General features: G+C 39.5%; 1 protein-coding gene across 4 annotated transcripts in view; it reads right to left on the bottom strand.

The window, feature by feature from the left end:
• TCAIM (T cell activation inhibitor, mitochondrial) overlaps nucleotides 1-16,015 on the bottom strand; it is a 36,317-nt gene extending 20,302 nt beyond the window's left edge. The window contains exons 1-3 of one of the 4 annotated variants that reach the window (XM_020915505.2): nucleotides 15,825-16,015; nucleotides 6,780-6,852; nucleotides 1,298-1,433 (exon numbers count right to left, since the gene is read on the bottom strand). In XM_020915505.2, coding sequence (XP_020771164.2) covers nucleotides 1,298-1,433; nucleotides 6,780-6,808 — 165 coding nt within the window. In that variant the 5' untranslated portion in view covers nucleotides 6,809-6,852; nucleotides 15,825-16,015. Of the gene's footprint in view, nucleotides 1-1,297; nucleotides 1,434-6,779; nucleotides 6,853-15,295; nucleotides 15,688-15,824 lie in introns of those variants that run through there. The other 3 variants (XM_020915508.2, XM_020915507.2, XM_020915504.2) reach the window with 3 other exon arrangements.
• Nucleotides 16,016-17,729: the final 1,714 nt, after the last annotated feature.

Raw genomic sequence — 17,729 nt, 5'->3', positions numbered from 1 at the left:
GGTGTGGCCCAAGGCTTTGGGCACACAGAAACATTCTTATCAGGCAGGCTCAGAGCTCATCTCCCAGGAGGCAGTGAAGAGCCAGGATTGAAGCCAGGCATTTCTTTCTAACAAAGCAACCCAAGCCTGCTGAGTTCACATTTTACGGCACATAAAAGTTTTAGTTAAAAGAAAAAAAAAGGTATATTGGTAGAGGAGGGAAATCATCACCTAGCACTAAGCTTAATTTTTCCATACATGTTGGATTTAAAAACTGTAAATTGTGAAACATTAAACTGTATTCATGTTTGACATTCCCAATAATTTGTATTAATTTATTACATCTCCAAGGTAGTGGATATTTTGCTGTTGATTCAATTTACTAATTAGTTAAAAAGGATCTAATTTCTAACAACCAATATAACCACCATCATAAGCAGAGTATTTTCCTAAAGCAAAGAAGTAAAACTGATTTATTTTCCATGGTAAGTAGAAAAAGGCAATACAGTAATGTTCTAATTTTCAAGAGTTTTAAATTCCTTTTCATGTTAAACAGGTTATCAGTATCAAGGAAGATAAAAGGAACCAATGAGATAATTTCAAAGCATTTGGTTTTGTAATATATTATCTAATGTTAAAAAATACTGGTGTTCCTAATTAAGTTTATCATAAAAAAAAAGTTTATCATGAGTTATTTTTCACATCAGTTTGTATTCCTTGAACACACATGAACTGATGGTGTGGGGAAATGGACAAACAGCAGGTAACTATTCAGGCACTGAAAAACCTTCCTTATATCAATCTTTAAAAAGGAACTAATTATACTAACAGAGGCCAGAAGTGGTCTTTCTGAGCCTCAATTTTGGTACAGAAAACATGATTACTCACATACAGAGTTTACACGGTATCTTTTTTTTTTAGATTTTTTTTAATATGGACCATTTTTAAAGTCTTTATTCAATCTGTTACAGTATTGTTTCTATTTTATGTTTTGGTTTCTTGGCTGTGAGGCATGTGGGATCTAAGATTCCCCCATCAGGGATCAAACCCACACCCTCTGCACTGGAAGGTGAAGTCTTAACCACTGGACCACCAGGGAAGTTCCTAAACTGGTATCTTTATTGCCTGCCAGAAATATGACCGCTTTCATAAAAAAACAATAGTTAGTTTCAATTTCCAGTGTCTTTAGTTCAAAGCATTGATTATACTGCTAGGACAAAACAAACACAATTTATAGAACTCTCTGTATTACACTGTAGCAAAGGTAAATAAACAAACATAGACTGAACGTTAAATATAAAGAAAAATAAATATTTACCCTTTCCCTGGGGTGCTGTCCAAAGAAATCTGGATGTACAGCAAAGTAAAACGGCCTCAAGGCATTGACGGCTTCAGCTCCTGACAAAGCTCTTGATAACAGAAAGCAGTATGGAAATATCTTTCCTGGACATAACCTTTTTAAAAGATATGGATTTATTACTCACTGGATCACTGACACAGACACAAATCCCCCCATGAATAAAGTAACAGTAACATTAAGATTACTGTGGGAAACATCACAGAAACAATGTATAAACCAGAGTGTAAAACTTTGTGGTTTTCTGAAATCTACAGAAGAGTAGATTTCAGTGACAGCTATATGATTTCTATAAACAGTGGTTATAAATTCCTCTGATGTAACATCATAAGATAATATTTAATAATAATAATAAAACTTCCTCTCAAAAGCCTACCTTGAAATGTAAACTGGCTTCACTGCAAATGATGACAATTTTGTATATCATTTTTCTTTTCCAGATTTAAAAAAAAAACCCTGATATCCAAAAGAATAATCTTTAAAGTGAAAAATTGTTTGAGAATTGTAATGCTTCATAAGAGATATAAAATGTCTTCTAGTTCATTTCATCATTACCAGCATGCTAAATTTTCCAGTTAGATACCCTGACATCTCATTCTCAAATTTTGACATAAATCACTGGGGAGTGTTTTTTTTAAAAGTAGTTTTAAATCCAAATGAAATTATTTGCAGTTTCTGGGAAGCACTTTCATGACTTCTATTTTTGAATGTAATAATTTACCTTTTTCACTGTATGATGGGCTGTGAAGTGAAGTGAACTGAAAGTCGTCCAGTTGTGTCCGACTCTTTGTGACCCCAGGGACTGTAGCCTGCCGGCCTCCTCTGTCCACAGGATTCTCCAGGCAAGAACACTGGAGTGGGTGGCCATGCTCTTCTCCAGGGGATCTTCCCAACCCAGGGATTGAACTCAGGTCTCCCACATTGCAGACGGATTCTTTACCATCTGAGTCACTAGGGAAGTCCCACTGGGCTGTGAGGAAGTCTCTAAATACTGTGTCCACTTTGGTCTCCTACATTAGGTGCACTGAATCTTTGGGGAAGTTTTCTACTTTTACAGTGATTGAGGGGCTTCCCTGGTGGTCCAGTGGCTAGGACTTAGTGCAGACCCCAATGCAAGGGGTCTGGTTTTGTTCCCTGATCAGGGAAGTAGATCCCACATGCACAACTAAAAGATTCCGTGTGCAGCAAGGAAGACCTGGCACAGCCAAATAAATATGTATTTTCAAAAATAAAACGGTATTATAGAATCATTTCTGGAGATTAAAAAACAAAACAAAACAATCTGAGCACCACCATCATATTTTCAGATTACTTTTCTTTTTTTCAACCTATACTTGAACCTTCTATAAAATCAACATACAGGCTGTGTATTAAGGATTATATAACAGGAGTTTGGACAGTAAAGGAGATGCCGAAAGTCCTCAGTAGGAGGCAGGATAAGTAAATGTTAGTGACAGCTCCATTTCCTCTCTATCTGAGTTTAAGTCCCCATTTCCAAATGCGTGATGGACACTTTAGCTATCCTGCTAGCCTCTCAAATTTTAAATGTCTTAAAAAAAAGGAGCCGAGGTTATTACTTTTCTTCTAAACTCAGCTTGGGTACAAAAGGCAAGGAAGCAGTTGGACAGTGCCGTCCAGGATTACATTCTTTATTTCTGTTACTGAGGTACCTCTTTTCTGCCTGTTGCCAGTGCAGAACCCCTTAAACCCACTGTTGCCTCAATTAGCTTACCAGCCCCACCTCATTGTCAGTCCTGAAGTCTTACTTCTTGTCACTTTACCGCATCCTTTGAAATTATTCCTTCTTCCCAGCAATGACCACCACAAAATTGGACTGAACTGCCTCCTAATCAGTATTCTCCTGTTTCTTTTCCTTAACCATGCTGTATACAGGTTAATTTTCCTAAAATCCCACTATCCTTGGATTCCTTACTGAAACACCTTTGATGGTGTTTCAACTCTTGCAGAGTAAAATCCATTTCTTAGTCTGGTATTTATGACTTCCAATCTATCTTTCCAACTTGATCTTCAAGCACTCCTGACAGAAACCCTCAGCTTCAGCCCTGCTGGCCATCTGCCTTGTCCTTCCATTTCTTCTCATGATTTCTAAGCTCTCAGACATCCTTTCTGTTCCCCACTTCCGTCTGTTCAAATTGTACTTACTCATTCACTAATTACCGCAGTCCTAGCGATGTGCCAGGAGGCAATGTGCCCAGTCCCCCAGAACCTTCCCTCTTGTATCCTCATTATAAACAGTCTTTCCCTTTTCTAAGCTTTAATAAAACAACCTGTGTGCCCCACGTACGTGGAACAGAATACCATAATGTAGAAATGATAAGTATTCATCCTCCTCAACTACCATGGCATCCTTGAGGGCAGGAAAAACATTTCACAGGTATTTACTGTTGTTCATTATGCTAGTTTGGGTCTGCTGAAAAGCAGAAGTCAAGACAGAAGTAGATGTGCATTCTGTGCAAGACAGAATGACTGGGAAAGAGAGGAAGTAGGGAGACTTTTCAGACCACGGTTCAGGCCAGACACCTACAGAAGGCGAAAGGGAAGGGAGGAGCCTTGGGGAGGATGTCTGGGGCTGCTGTCTGGTCCCAAGAAGGGTTCGGTCCTGCCAGCGGGAAGTCTTCCAGCTAGTCACCCATTGGGGGCAACCTGTGTCCTGCTGGAGTGAGCCTGACTTGGTATTCCTCTTCCCCTCGGCCACTGATGGCCTCAGGGCAAACCCTGAGGTAGACCCAGAGGGGCAGGAGAGCTCAGAGGCTCCCACCACAGGGTCTGGCTAACGTATAGTAAATGACTGTGCAGCAGATATTTAATGCAAGGAAATAAGAGTAAGAAAAACCAGAGAAACGCTGGGCTGGCTGAAGCACAAGCTGGAATCAAGACTGCCGGGAGAAATATCAATAACCTCAGATATGCAGATGACACCACCCTTATGGCAGAAAGTGAAGAAGAACTAAAGAGCCTCTTGATGAAAGTGAAAGAGTAGAGTGAAAAAGTTGGCTTAAAGCTCAACATTCAGAAAACTAAGATCATGGCATCTGGTCCCATCACTTCATGTCAAATAGGTGGGGAAACAGTGGAAACAGTGCCTGACTTTATTTTTCTGGGCTCCCAAATCACTGCAGATGGTGACTGCAGCCATGAAATTAAAAGACACTTACTCCTTGGAAGGAAAGTTATGACCAATCTAGACAGCATATTAAAAACCAGAGACCTTACTTTACCAACAAAGGTCTGTTTAGTATGGTTTTTCCAGTAGTCATGTATGTGTGTGAGAGTTGAACTATAAAGAAAGCTGAGTGCTGAAGAATTGATGCTTTTGAACTGTGGTGTTGGAAAAGACTCTTGAGAGTTCCTTGGTCTGCAAGGAGATCCAGCCAGTCCATCCTAAAGGCAATCAGTCCTGAATGTTCATTGGAAGGACTGATGTTGAAGCTGAAACTCCAATACTTTGGCCACCTGATGTGAAGAGCTGACTCATTTGAAAAGACCCTGATGCTGGGAAAGATTGAGGGCAGGAGGAGAAGGGGATGACAGAGGATGAGATGGTTGGATGGCATCACCGATTCAATGGACATGAGTTTGGGTGGACTCCAGGAGTTGGTGGTGGACAGGGAGGCCTGGCGTGCCACGATTCATGGGGTTGCAAAGAGTGGGACACAACTGAGTGACTGAACTGAACTGAAATCAATATTGTGTTGCTTTATTTTGTGTGTGTGTGTTGCTTTAGATTGAGCAAAACTGGCACATGAAACTTCTTTTGTAAAGGGCCAGAGAGGAAATATTTTAGGCTTTCAGGGCCATCTGGTTTGTGATGCAACTGTGCAACTCCACTGCTGTAGTGGGAAAGGAGCCACAGGCAAGAGATAAAGGAAGGAGGTGGCTGGGGGCGAATGAAGCTTCATTTACACACACAGACTGTGCAGTCAACTTAGTTGTGAAATCAGTTTAGCAATCCATGACCAACATAAAAAACACACCAAAAAAAAAAAAACCAACCCAGAAAATATATCTCAGAAAAGAAGATATTCTAGGATATTATGTGTGGCAAGGTTAACTACTGTTATGAAACTTTTATTTTTATAGGTTAGAGTTAAAATATAGTTTTCTAAAGACTGAGATCAAAAAAGCTAGAAAACGGTGTCTCTATCCACAACAACTAGTACTTACTGCCATCAGTGGCATGGGGGTGAAGGAGCAGGTATCACTGAAGGAAACAGCCCAGGAAGTGTTATAAATCCCATCCTTCCAAGCTCCTACAGCCTCTCTTTGCATCAGAGCAAGAGGACACAACACTTTAGCCTGGTTTCCTACAGCTGAACACTATCATCAGATACCACAACATATAGAATGTCTCAACATCTGCCCAACAACTTTTTGGGATGCTATCCAGTATCTCACAGCCTCTTTTGTTTCACTTTTCTTCTTCTTTTAAACAATTTATGTCATAAATTCAGTGAGAGAAAGTCTCCCTTTATTGGATAATCCTCATCATAAACTGAATTGGTGGAAACAGCCTGTACCCCCTAAAGACACTCCTTTTAACAGTGACCATTTACTGAGAGAGTCACGTATCAACGCATAATTATTTAAAAGTACTAATCAGTGTCAAATGTGTTTTAGTAATCTAAAACTTGACATGTCATTTTTTGGGGTGAGATTGTGCCCTGAGGCATGTGGGATCTTAGTTCCCTGACCAGGGATTGAACCCGTGTCTCCTGCATTTGAAGTGTGGAGTCATTATGGAGACATAACGGAGACATTATTTTTATGGAACAGATCAAATTTTATTTTGGTTATATACTTTGAGCCAAATAAATTTACCTTTTTTGACTTGGCTACCAAGAAGCCAGAAACCTGATATTTGAATGATTGTCTATAATCAGTTCTACTTTTTAAACAAATGATCTTTTTTCTCTAGAGGGCATCTGGTTTTCATTTTGATTAACTGCATATGTGCCTATTACTATGCCAATTAAATTTTATTGAGCTTCTCAAATCCTTTCCTGAACTAGGAAGCATTTAGACTATATAATATATATATAAATAGCAAATATAACATTTGACTGATCTTATTATACAATTTCAATGCAAAGTGGTTTTCTATATGACAGCAACAGACCTGACGGCAACATGGTAAGATCTGTGCTAAGGACAAACTATTTTCTTTTCCTCTTAAACTCTTCACACCGAACTATTTTGAAAGATGGTATTTATTCTTTTCACCTTTTACTCTGAATAGATACTTGGGAGAAAGACACGGATGTTTACATAAATTTTCTTTTTCTTACTCCTGCCCTCCACCATAATACAGACAAAATAGTTGGAATTTGATAAATTATAATAAATTGAAATTAAATACCTAACAGCTTCCACATCCTCCCTCCACCTCCCAAATACTAATAACAGATTGAAGCACAAAGCTTACCTCCTCACAGGTCTCAGGTGGCAAAACATTTCTGAATATATATGTAGGTCAAGTTCCAGGCATCCATTAATCACTTAAAAAGTTAAGCAGATACCAGTAATGAACAAATAGAATTTGAAATTAAAAGCACATTACAATTTACATTAGCAACCCCCAAAATGAAATACTTAAATTATAAATCTAACAAAATATGTTGAAGATCTATGAGGAAAACTAAGACTTGGATTAAAAAAAATCAAAGAAGAATGAAATGGAGAGATATTCCATGTTCATGGATAGCAAGACTCAATTTTGTCAAGATGTCAGTTCTTTCCAATTTGATTTACAGATTCAATGCAATCCCAACCAAAATCTCAGCAAATTATTATTTGGAAACAACATATAATAGTTTATATGAAGAATAAATAGAACAGCCAACTCAACACTGAAGAAGAATAAAGTTGGAAGACTGACACTAGTGGACTTCAAGACTTACTGTAAAGTTACAGTAACTGGTAAAAGAATACACAAATAGATTAATGGGACAGTAAGAGCATCCAGGAAGAGATATCAAAAATATAGCCAACTGATCTTTGACAAAGGTGCTACTATGGAGCAATGATAATCTTTTCAACAAATGGTACTGGAACAACTGGACATCTACATGCAAAAATATTAATCCAGTCATACAATTTACACACTTCACAAAAATTAACTCAAACTGGATCAAAGACCTAAATATAAAACACAAGACTACAGAATTCATAGACAGGTACCTAGGAGAAAACCTAGATGACCTTAGGTATGTTAGTGACTTTTCAGATACAACACCAAAGGTTCAGTCTGTGAAGGAAAGAACTGATATGCTGAATTTCATTAAAATTAAAAATTAAAAAAAAATTTGCTCTGTGAAAGACAATGTAGAGTGAAAGAAAGAACAAACCACAGACTGGGAGAAAATATTTGCAAAGGATATACATATCTGACAAAGGATTGCTATCCAACATACACCAAAAATATCTTTAAAACTCAACAACAGGAAAATGGACAACCTAATTAAAACATGGGCCAAAGATTTGAACAGATACCTCATGGAAGAAGATATACAGATGGCAAATAAGCATATAAAAATATGTTTCACATCATAGGTCTTCAGGGAAATGCAAATTAAAACAATGATATACTACAGCACACCTATTAGAATGGCCAAATCCAAAACGCTGACAACAAATGCTGGTGAGGATGTGGAGCAACAGAAACTCTCATTCATTGCTAGCAGGAATGCAAAATGATACAGCCACTTTGGAAGGCAGTTTGGAAACTTCTTACAAAACTAAACAGACTCTTACCATATGATCTAGTAACCACACTCCTTAGTATTTATTCAAATGAACTGAAAACATGTCTACACACAAACCTGCACACTAACGTTTATTGTGGTTTTATTTGTAATTGCCAGATCCTAGAAGCAACCAAGATTTCCTTCAGTAGGTGAGCTGATAAACTGTAGTACATCCAGCTAATTAAATATTACTCAGTACTAAAACAAATGAGCTCTCAAGCTATGAGGAGACATGAAGAAATTTAAATGCATATAACTAAGTGAAAAAAGCAACCTGGGAAGATTATATACTGTATGATTCCAACTATATGGCATTTTGGAAAAGGCAAAACTATGCTGATAGTAAAGAGATCAGTGGTTGGCAGGGAGGGAGGGATGAATTGGTGGACCACACAGGATTTTTGGGCAGTGGAAGTACTCCATATAATACTACTATAATGGTAGATAGATATCATTATACATTTGCCCAAACCTATGAAATGTACAACACTAAGAGTGAACCCTAATGTAAACTATGGACTTTGGGTGATAATCACGTGTCAATATAGGTTCATCGATTGTAACAAATGTACAACTCAGGTATGGGAGGCTATGTGTGTGTAGGGAGGAAGTGGGAATCTATACTTTGCTCACTTTTGTTGTGAACCTAATATTGCTCTAAAAAACAAAGGTTTTTTATGTTTTAAAAGTTTAAGCAGATAAAGGGGAAACATGATTTTAATCACATGAACTTTTCCAATAATTCAGAGCTTCAGCAACCCATGTCAACTGATCGAGTGACTTTAAAAACTCTGAGCAATCTCTTATTAAAGTCTTGAAGTGACTTATTATTTACACGATAATCACCAGGTTTAAAAAAATCCTTTCTCCTTTCTTCCCCTGGCTTACGAAGCTTGGAGCTTTCTACACTATTCCACTCTTAATAGCCATGTGGAGCAACATATTCCCTCAAAACAAACCACCACATGGCTCAAGTCCTATTCTGTCAAAATCTTAAGCACTAAAAATGGTTTAAAAATTTTCAGTTGATGTTTGGTAGAAACCAACACAATTCTGTAAAGCAATTATCCTTCAATTAAAAAATAATAAATTAATTTAAAATAAAAAATGCTTTCGTAATGCAGTTAATATATCTGAACCAAGGCAATGTAATGAAGCATAACTGCCACTAACAGAAGATGTATTTTAAAGAAAAGTCAAGAATTACCCACTTAAAAAGTGCATTTGCAAACAACAGTGGATGCTTCCATTTATTTTCTGGTCGACTGGTGTGGCAAGACCCTCTTGGATACAGAATGTGTTTATAGGCATTCATTTAAATGTTTAAAAAGGTTTTATTAACCATTCACCTTGCTATTTTGTTTGTAATAAATTCAGATACTAGAAATATTCCTACCATTTGCAAGATTTCTGAGATTAAATGGAGACATAATGAGGGAAGAAGAACATTTTTACTAAAATTTTGGTGCTGTCCATGATGGACTGAATTCTTACCAAACGTCGTCACAAAATTAACCGAACAGGACTTTCCTGGTGGTACAGTGGATAAGAATCTGCCTGCCAATGCAGGGGACATAGGCTCAATGCCTGGCCTGGGAAGATGCTACAAGCCTTGGAGCAACTAAGCCTGTGTGCCACAACTACTGAGCCTGTGCTGTAACTACGGAAGTCCACACAGCTACAGTTCATACTCCACGACGAGAGAAGCCGCTGCAATCAGAAGCCTGTGCACAGGCGAGGAGCTCCCGCTCACCGCAACTAGAAAGAGCCCGAGCGCAGCAATGACGACCCAGTGCAACCAAAACTCAATCAATCAATCAAAGTAACTGAACAATCTCGACTTAGTTAAGAGAGAACAGGTACAAGGCTTAAAGTTTGCAAAGAAGAGACCAGAAGAATATACATATCCAACCCAAAACTGGCTCTCTCTAAGTGTCAGCTAGGAAGTCCTTTACTTTTTATATTTCCTAGTTTATTTACCATGAACATGCAAAATATGTTCTTAAAATTAAAAACAAAAAAACAGTGCTGCTGGCATACAAAATTCAACAAAAATGACATGCATGTTGTTCACTGAGTATTTAAGACAGGCCCCCGGCCCTGGGAAACCTGTCCAGTGACAGCCCTGGACTGTGGTCCCAGTGGAGTTCAAGAAGAAAAGAGTCCTTCACATTCACACATGATGATATTTCAGTTTTCATATTAAGAACATTTATGCCACTTAACTGCAAAGATGATAAAATGAGCTAAAACTGGATAAGAAATGAGGAATAATACTCTAGAGGCATATGGTTACCCAAGAACACGAATGGAAAACAGATGAAAATAATAAGCAGCCATGCTCTAACCACTATGGTTTTTCTCTCAGGCTTCTAAAAGAAGCCTTGAAAAGTCCTACGTACTGAACAATGGAAAGCATATAGGCCTCCCATTGCAACAACAACGTGCCTGTTTTAACGGTCTGTGGCAGCAGTATCTTAGAAGTTTAAGAAATCACAATGCCTCCATCTGATGTGCAACATAGGAGATCCAAGTTATGTTCCGCAGCCCACTTTCCAAAGCAAGACATCAAATCAAACACAACAGGGACTTCCCTGGGGTCCAGTGGTTATGAATATGACTTCTGGGGGAAGGCAGGGGGCACAGAGAGAAAATGCCAAGTATCACATTTTAGATTCTGATGAGCTGTTGAAACGATAATTTATTGATTTCACTTGTTTCTATTTTAAAAGCAAAACACAATCTGGTTTTAACTGTGTTTTGATTTATCACTGGAAAAATTTAAATTACATCTGGGGCTCATACTGTATTTTTATTGGATGGCGCGGATTTAGGCCAACTCAAGGAAAATTTAAGTGAACATGATGCTGCTGGGGAAGGCAGTCTGCCCGATGGTTAGGTAGGCTGGAGTTTCCGAGCACGCATGCTCAGTCGTGTCTCTCTCTTTTCAGCCCCATGGACTGCAGCCTGCCAGGTTCTGTCCATGGAATTTTCCAGGCAAGAATACTGGAGTGGGGTGCCGACCTAGGGATCGAACCTGTGTCTCTTGCAATTCCTGCACTGGCAGTGGATTCTTAACCACTAGTGCCACCTGGGAAGCCCGGAGTCTCTGAAATCCACATTCAAATCCTGACTGCATCACTGACTAGCTGTGTGAGAACGGACAAGTTGTTTCACTTCCCCTGAGTCTGCTCCTCATTTAATAAATGACAGAGATGATCCAAGAGCAGTCTGTTCTGCTACCAAAGAAAAATGTTTCTTTAATGTGAATTAACATAGCTTATGTGCATCTGGTCAGCAGGGGAGAGATATTATATCACATGCATTTCCCCCACCATGTTAATGATTTGAGATCATCAGTGGTGGGCTTTCTACTATTACAAAGGAAGTTTTAGCTATAAACAAAATCCTGAAAAAAAAAAAAACAACCCTGAAAATCCTCCAGTAGTTCCTTTGGTTTAAGCAGCAGATGGTTAGTCGCTTCAAGTATCTTTGCATTTTCCACTTCATCAAGCAACCTGGGGAGCTGCAATAGCACAAATGAAACAGCTAGAGATTCCCACATGTCTTGTTTTGAGAGGTGTATATTTTTTTAGATGAACCTTGATTAGTATATTATCTTACAGAATGTCTAGGTTTCCAGGAATGCGTATATGTCATAGCAAAAACACCTGCATAAAATACACTGTCATGTCAAACTGAAATAGAAAAATGTTTTATTAACTGAGAGAATACTGTAAGCCAACACAATACTATAGTCTGCTAGGCAGGAGTAGTTAAGTCAGAAACTTTATCTTCATTGTAGAAAATGTCAATTCACAGAGAAAGACAAATACCATATAGTATCACTTATATGTAGAATCTAAAAAAAAAGACAAATGAACTTACTTACAAAACAGAAACATACCCACAGACATAGAAAACAAACTTACAGTTAACAAGGGATAAGGGGGGTAGAGATAAATTAGGAGTTTGGTATTAACATATACACACTACCATAAATAAAACAGATAAACAACAAGGACCTACTGTATGGCACAGGGAACCATACTTAGTATTTTTTAACAACTTATAAATGAAGAGAATCTGAAAAATAATCACTTTTCTGTACATCTGAAACACAACACTATAAATCAACTATAGCTCAATTAAAAAAAGTCTATCAACGACTAAATATTTTACTGAAATGTCTCCCTTTTATAAAATAAAGAGGAAAATTACAATTCTAATACTAATAAATAAAAAAATAATTGTAATAAATTACAATTCTAATACTACCAATAATAACAAGTTTAACACAAATGAAACAACGACAAATATATGTAACACTACTGAGCTTTATCTGATGCTCAGCAGGCGAAGTTATCTGTGCTGTGAATTTCAGAAAAAATGTTGAAAGACATTTAAAATGCTGGTAAGCACATGCTTAGTATAAAAATGTAAGTTTTCATGTTAGTAGCATTTCTCTCTTCAAAATGCAAAGGAACCAAAATGGGTAAAATCAAGTGTATTGTGCTGTGGCAACTGCCTTTTCAATAAATGAACATGGCTTTTTTTTTTTTTTTTAATTTTTATTAGTTGGAGGCTAATTACTTTACATCATTACAGTAGTTTTTGTTATACATTGATATGAATTAGCCATGAACATGGCTTTTTAAAGACAGTGTTTCACAACTGGGAGGTGGAGAGGCATTATGAGAGAGAACGTGACTACTTTTCCTTTTGCCAACAATCCTTCCCTTCCCCAAAGGTGGCCATTCATATTTCTACGAGAAAATGCCCATGCACATAAGAAAGATTTTTACTTAATAATTCTGATAGACACTCAACCAAACTACAATTCTAAGATGTTCATTTCGTATTTAAATTGCTGGAAAAATTTATTTCCCATTAGCCCTCCTTTAAGAGCAGGCTCTGACAGCTAAGTGATAGGGAAGGCGTGATCAGACCAGGACCCATTTTTTGAAAAAACAGGAGGGATAAGAAGGGAAGAAGAGGCTTTCCTGGTGGCTCAGATGGCAAAGCATCTGCCCGCCATGCAGGAGACCTTGTTCTATCCGTGGGTCAGGAAGATCCCCTGGAGAAGAAAACGGCAACCCACTCCAGCACTCTTGCTTGGAAAATCCCATGGATAGAGAAGTTCATGGGGTCTCAAATAATCGGACGCGACTGAGTGGCTAACACACACAAGGCAAGAAAGAGAAGGAAAAAAAAAAAAAACAGGGAATATCCTTTAGGGCAGTGGTTCTCCAAATTCAGGTTCGAGAATCACTGCCTTCAGGCATTCTATCATCTTACAGGATTGAGGGGTCTGTTAGGAAACTTTTAAGCTTTCCTATACACTAACAATGAGAAAACAGAGAGAAATTAAGAAATAATTCTTTAAATATACCTGTTCAGTACAATTTGAGGGAAAGATTTTTACATAGTCAATTGTATGCTAAAATTCAAATGGAGATTCTAAGTTTCGCTTGACCTGTTCTTTGTTTCCTGTATGGTTAACCTACTTCTTGAGATAAAAAAAACAAACAACTAAGTGGAAATAAGGTTATAGGCCAGCAGGTTGGTACACACGCTGCTTGCCTTTTCACGGTGGCATAGATCTTGGGTCAGTTCTCATCTTTTCAAGACCAAGCACCCAATTTTATCACTTCAGCCAGAAATAAAGAGGCCCTGGGAAAATGAAACATAAGGGGCTGACAACTCCTATGACAACTTTTAAATTTATTATGAGAAATATAATTGCTAAGAAGACTAGAAGATTCAGATCTACAGGACCAGCTACACAGAAAATCAAATCACTATCAGCTGACTGAAGGGCAGAGCTAGGTGCTCCCGTTTCCAAGTGAGAAATAAGTCCAAAAGGCGGAGGCACCCAGGTCAGCGGCAGGATTCTGGTCTTCAAATTCATACCTGGGCCGATCTTGTCCGCATTTCGCCTGGCCCACTAGTCCTCCATTTGGAAAAGGCCTCAGGCATGCTACAAAATGACTAAAACATTCCTCTGTCTTACCATACTTAGGAGAAACTCAGGGCCTTAATTACCTAGCTCATCAACAGGTATTTACCCAAACACTTATGTACCAGGCTCTATCTAAACACTGGGAATAGAAAAATACCAAGATAATTCCACCATTCCAAAAATTTAGTCTAGGAGAGAGGGAGGAATTGGACACAAGCAGATGATTATAAAACACTGCGGTAAATGAAATAACTTAGCAATGCGCAAAGTACCATGGGCAGCTACCAGGGGCTACACTTAGAATGGCGGGACTCGGAAGGCTTTTCCACGGAGCCTGTTTCCTCTGCATGGCGGGAGGAAGACCAGGAAAGATGCAGTTCAATCACAAACCATAGTAAATGGCTGCCCTAATACACTTAATAGTGACAACATTAGCTTCTATTTTATAAAACGAAAAGTTTTGACTTTAACCCAAATTCTGTGCTCTTTAAAGTGACGCACTAAAAATAAATAAATAAATAAAGTGAGGCACTAAATCTGGGCAGTTTCAAATCAAATTGGGTAGAAATAGATATCTAAATAGGTGGAAAAGCCAAATTACGGGTAGCTTAAAACTTTTGTTTAAATTACTTTTGACAGAAACAATGTTTGCCACACAGAGGTCCTAGTACCGATCTTTAGTCAGGTGGCATAATTTTTTTTGAAAGTCATTTACTTTAACAGGGTTAATATCCTTAGGTTTACTCTCATTTAAACTGTGGCTTTCCTTAGTAACTATCTTCTACAGTTTTAAAAAGTAGTATGTTCTATCAAGGAGAGATAAAAGCAGGCAATTTTTCATTGCTCTTCAGTTTAATACTTCTTAGGGAAGGGAAAAAGCAAAGAAAAGGCAAAAGCAGGAAGCCTTTTAGATAAATTAATAAATTGTAGCAAAATATCTAGGTTTTTAAAGCTTTCCTTTCGTATATCTTATGTTCTGAGATTTGAATCATAACATTTTTCTATGATAAGTCAAAGACCGGGGAAATACGATAGCGGAAACAACATCTAAATCGTCTCAAGTTTCTCATTTCAAACAAGTTAAAAGAGACGCGACGCGAGTACGCGGGCCGCTGGCACCGCCCGAGTTTTAGCACGCCGGGCTAAGGTGACTGTGACTGCTGCTCTGCCCGCACTCCCCCTCCGCCGCACCCCCCGCCCCGCTTCTGCCCGGAGCAGCCCGAAGGTACACACGGAGTCCCTTCGGTCCTGCAGCTTACAGCTCCGCCAAGTCTCCTCCGCGGGGGCTTGCTCTGACCTGCTCCACTTCCCACGAGGTACCCGGTGCAAGGACGGGCGCTGCTCCCGCAGGACTGTGTGGGACGCGCTGGGCCACGCGGGGGCGCATGCGCGCTAGCCCGGCCAACGAGCTCGCGCCGCTCCCGCCTGCTCTCGCCGCACCTGACGACTGGCGCTGACAGGATCCTACCCCCGGGGCTCTGTGAACCCCCAGCCCTAAAATCTCATCTGGGCGCGTACTGCTCTGCCAGTCCGTCAGCCCCGGCGCCGAGGCTCGCTCGAGAGGAGCCGGGGCTCCGGGACAGGCCGCTGGTCGCGCTCTCATTGGCTGAAGCGCGCCAGGCCTTCCTCTCTGGGGCGCCTGCGCGCAGCCCGGGACGCGGGTTAAAACCCTAGCGGTTCTCAGCCCCGTGGTGACGTCGGCGACCCGGTGATCGCTTGCCTGCCCGCAGCGTAGAAGCCCCCCGTTCCTCCGTTTTCTTACCTCCTGGCCTGGAGGGGGCCCTGCGCACTCAACGGAAAGCTTTAGGAGGCGCGAATGAGCGCTAACGGATATGAAGGACTAGGTGGTAGGGAGCTGGAAGGTGACTGGGCGGCAGGTAGCCAGGCTTGGCCCGAGGGTCGCCGGAGAGGGCAAGGAGGGACGGGCGACCGAGCGCGCGCATGCGCCGGCTCTGCTCTCCGCCCCGGCCCGGGTCCCCTCCACCTTCGGGGGGAGGAGGCTGGCTTAGCGGATCAGCCTGCAGAGTGCGCGGGTCTGTCGCCTTAGGACGGCTCTCACTTGACAGCTCCGGATTTAAAGGTCTTACTGAGTGTCCTTTGACTTCCTTTACACAAATACCAATGAAAACGATTTATTGTCTCCGATTTGCATTTTGACTTTGGCCCCTTCGGTATCTAGATGTTTTGAAACCTTGAGCATTCTCCACCATCAGTTTGGGGTTTTTACTGTTAGCTGTATTTCGCTTCTATGGCTTTGGTTATTCCCATAAACTGCCACAGATGAAATAAAGCAAATACTATAACCGTTCTCCTCTTTCTCCTATCTTTGGTACTGTTGACCGACGTGGGGGAAAAAACAAAAACCCAAGACCTCCCTTTGTTTCAGCCCTAAGGGTTCCTGACTACTCATTCGTTAGAAACAATCTGGTCAACTTGTGGTCCATTCCATCCAATCCCATTTTCCCTAAAAGCTTAATTTACCATCTTCTGCATCTTCATCCTTTCAAATCCAACCCTGCCACCAGCATCGAAATGGCTTTATATTTCTTTCTTTTCTTTGGGTTTTAGTTACCAGCTATAGAAAAAACAAGTTTCTAACTGTCCATTTACTGTTCTTCACTTGTCCTCAAAAGCACTTCAAACTGATGGTAGTAATCTCCAAACCCAATTTATTTCCTAGGTGCTGAATTTCAGTGATGACAATCAGTCACCCAGTTTGTTCATATTGGAAAACTGGGCCTCTTTCTGGACATCTTCTGCCTCACTTCCCATATACCATTCAGGAGGGTATTCCTTCTACATTTTATCATAGTAAGGCATTTTGCTAAGTGCTAGGTTTTAGCTTTTTTAGTCTTGTGAGGTTATAGGCTTATTCCAGTAATGTTGCCATTACGTATTCTGGGAACTCCTTTAAGAAATACATTCAGTCCCCCTAGTCACCACTTATTCTTTTTAAATCAGTCCCCTTACTCAGACATTTCTCTAAATGATTTAAATTATGGTCTGAAGTATCAAACCAAGGACTGAGGATGACTACCTTGGAGAAGGACTGCTGCAGATTCTGCAGATGGCTTCAGAAAAGGAGTTTAAACTTCCTAAGGTAGTTTGAAAGTTTCAGTTCTTGTTTGGATATTTAAGTTCTGGCATATTTGTTTAAAATACTGTTGTCTTTAGTCATACCTAATGTACATGAATTACAAATCTTCAAGAAACAGTATTTTAAGATACACTGAAGGAAAATTTAAGAGAATAACATTTTTGGTATAACTCAGAAGGTATTCCTGAATTTTCGTGTTTGAGTCATTTTCCAGCATTATTTTACTACTCTAGAGTGTAGAACAGGCTTTAGACACTGGACTGAGCGTTCATCAAATTTACTTCAGACCCCTAATGGTTGTTCTGAAAGCTCCAGAAACCTGCTTGCATACTTTCTCCTTTATGTCTCCCTCTTATTAAATGCTGCACAATACTCATTTTGTAATTTTTCATTTCTTAGATTTTAGAACAAATTGAGATTCACCATTCTTGAGTTTACCTAAAGAGTCAAGAAGTAATTTCAAAAATCATTTGCATTATGGGAAAACTTCTAAATTGCATACATCAATCAAAATTTTTAATGTTTGAAAACTACTGACATACTATACGTCAATAAAGAGCAAAAGCTGAA

The sequence above is a fragment of the Odocoileus virginianus genome, chromosome 26 (assembly GCF_023699985.2).
Source record: "Odocoileus virginianus isolate 20LAN1187 ecotype Illinois chromosome 26, Ovbor_1.2, whole genome shotgun sequence".
Classification (NCBI taxonomy): Eukaryota; Metazoa; Chordata; class Mammalia; order Artiodactyla; family Cervidae; genus Odocoileus; species Odocoileus virginianus.
Note: the sequence above shows the minus strand (reverse complement) of the source record. Positions and strands in the feature narration are given on the sequence as shown.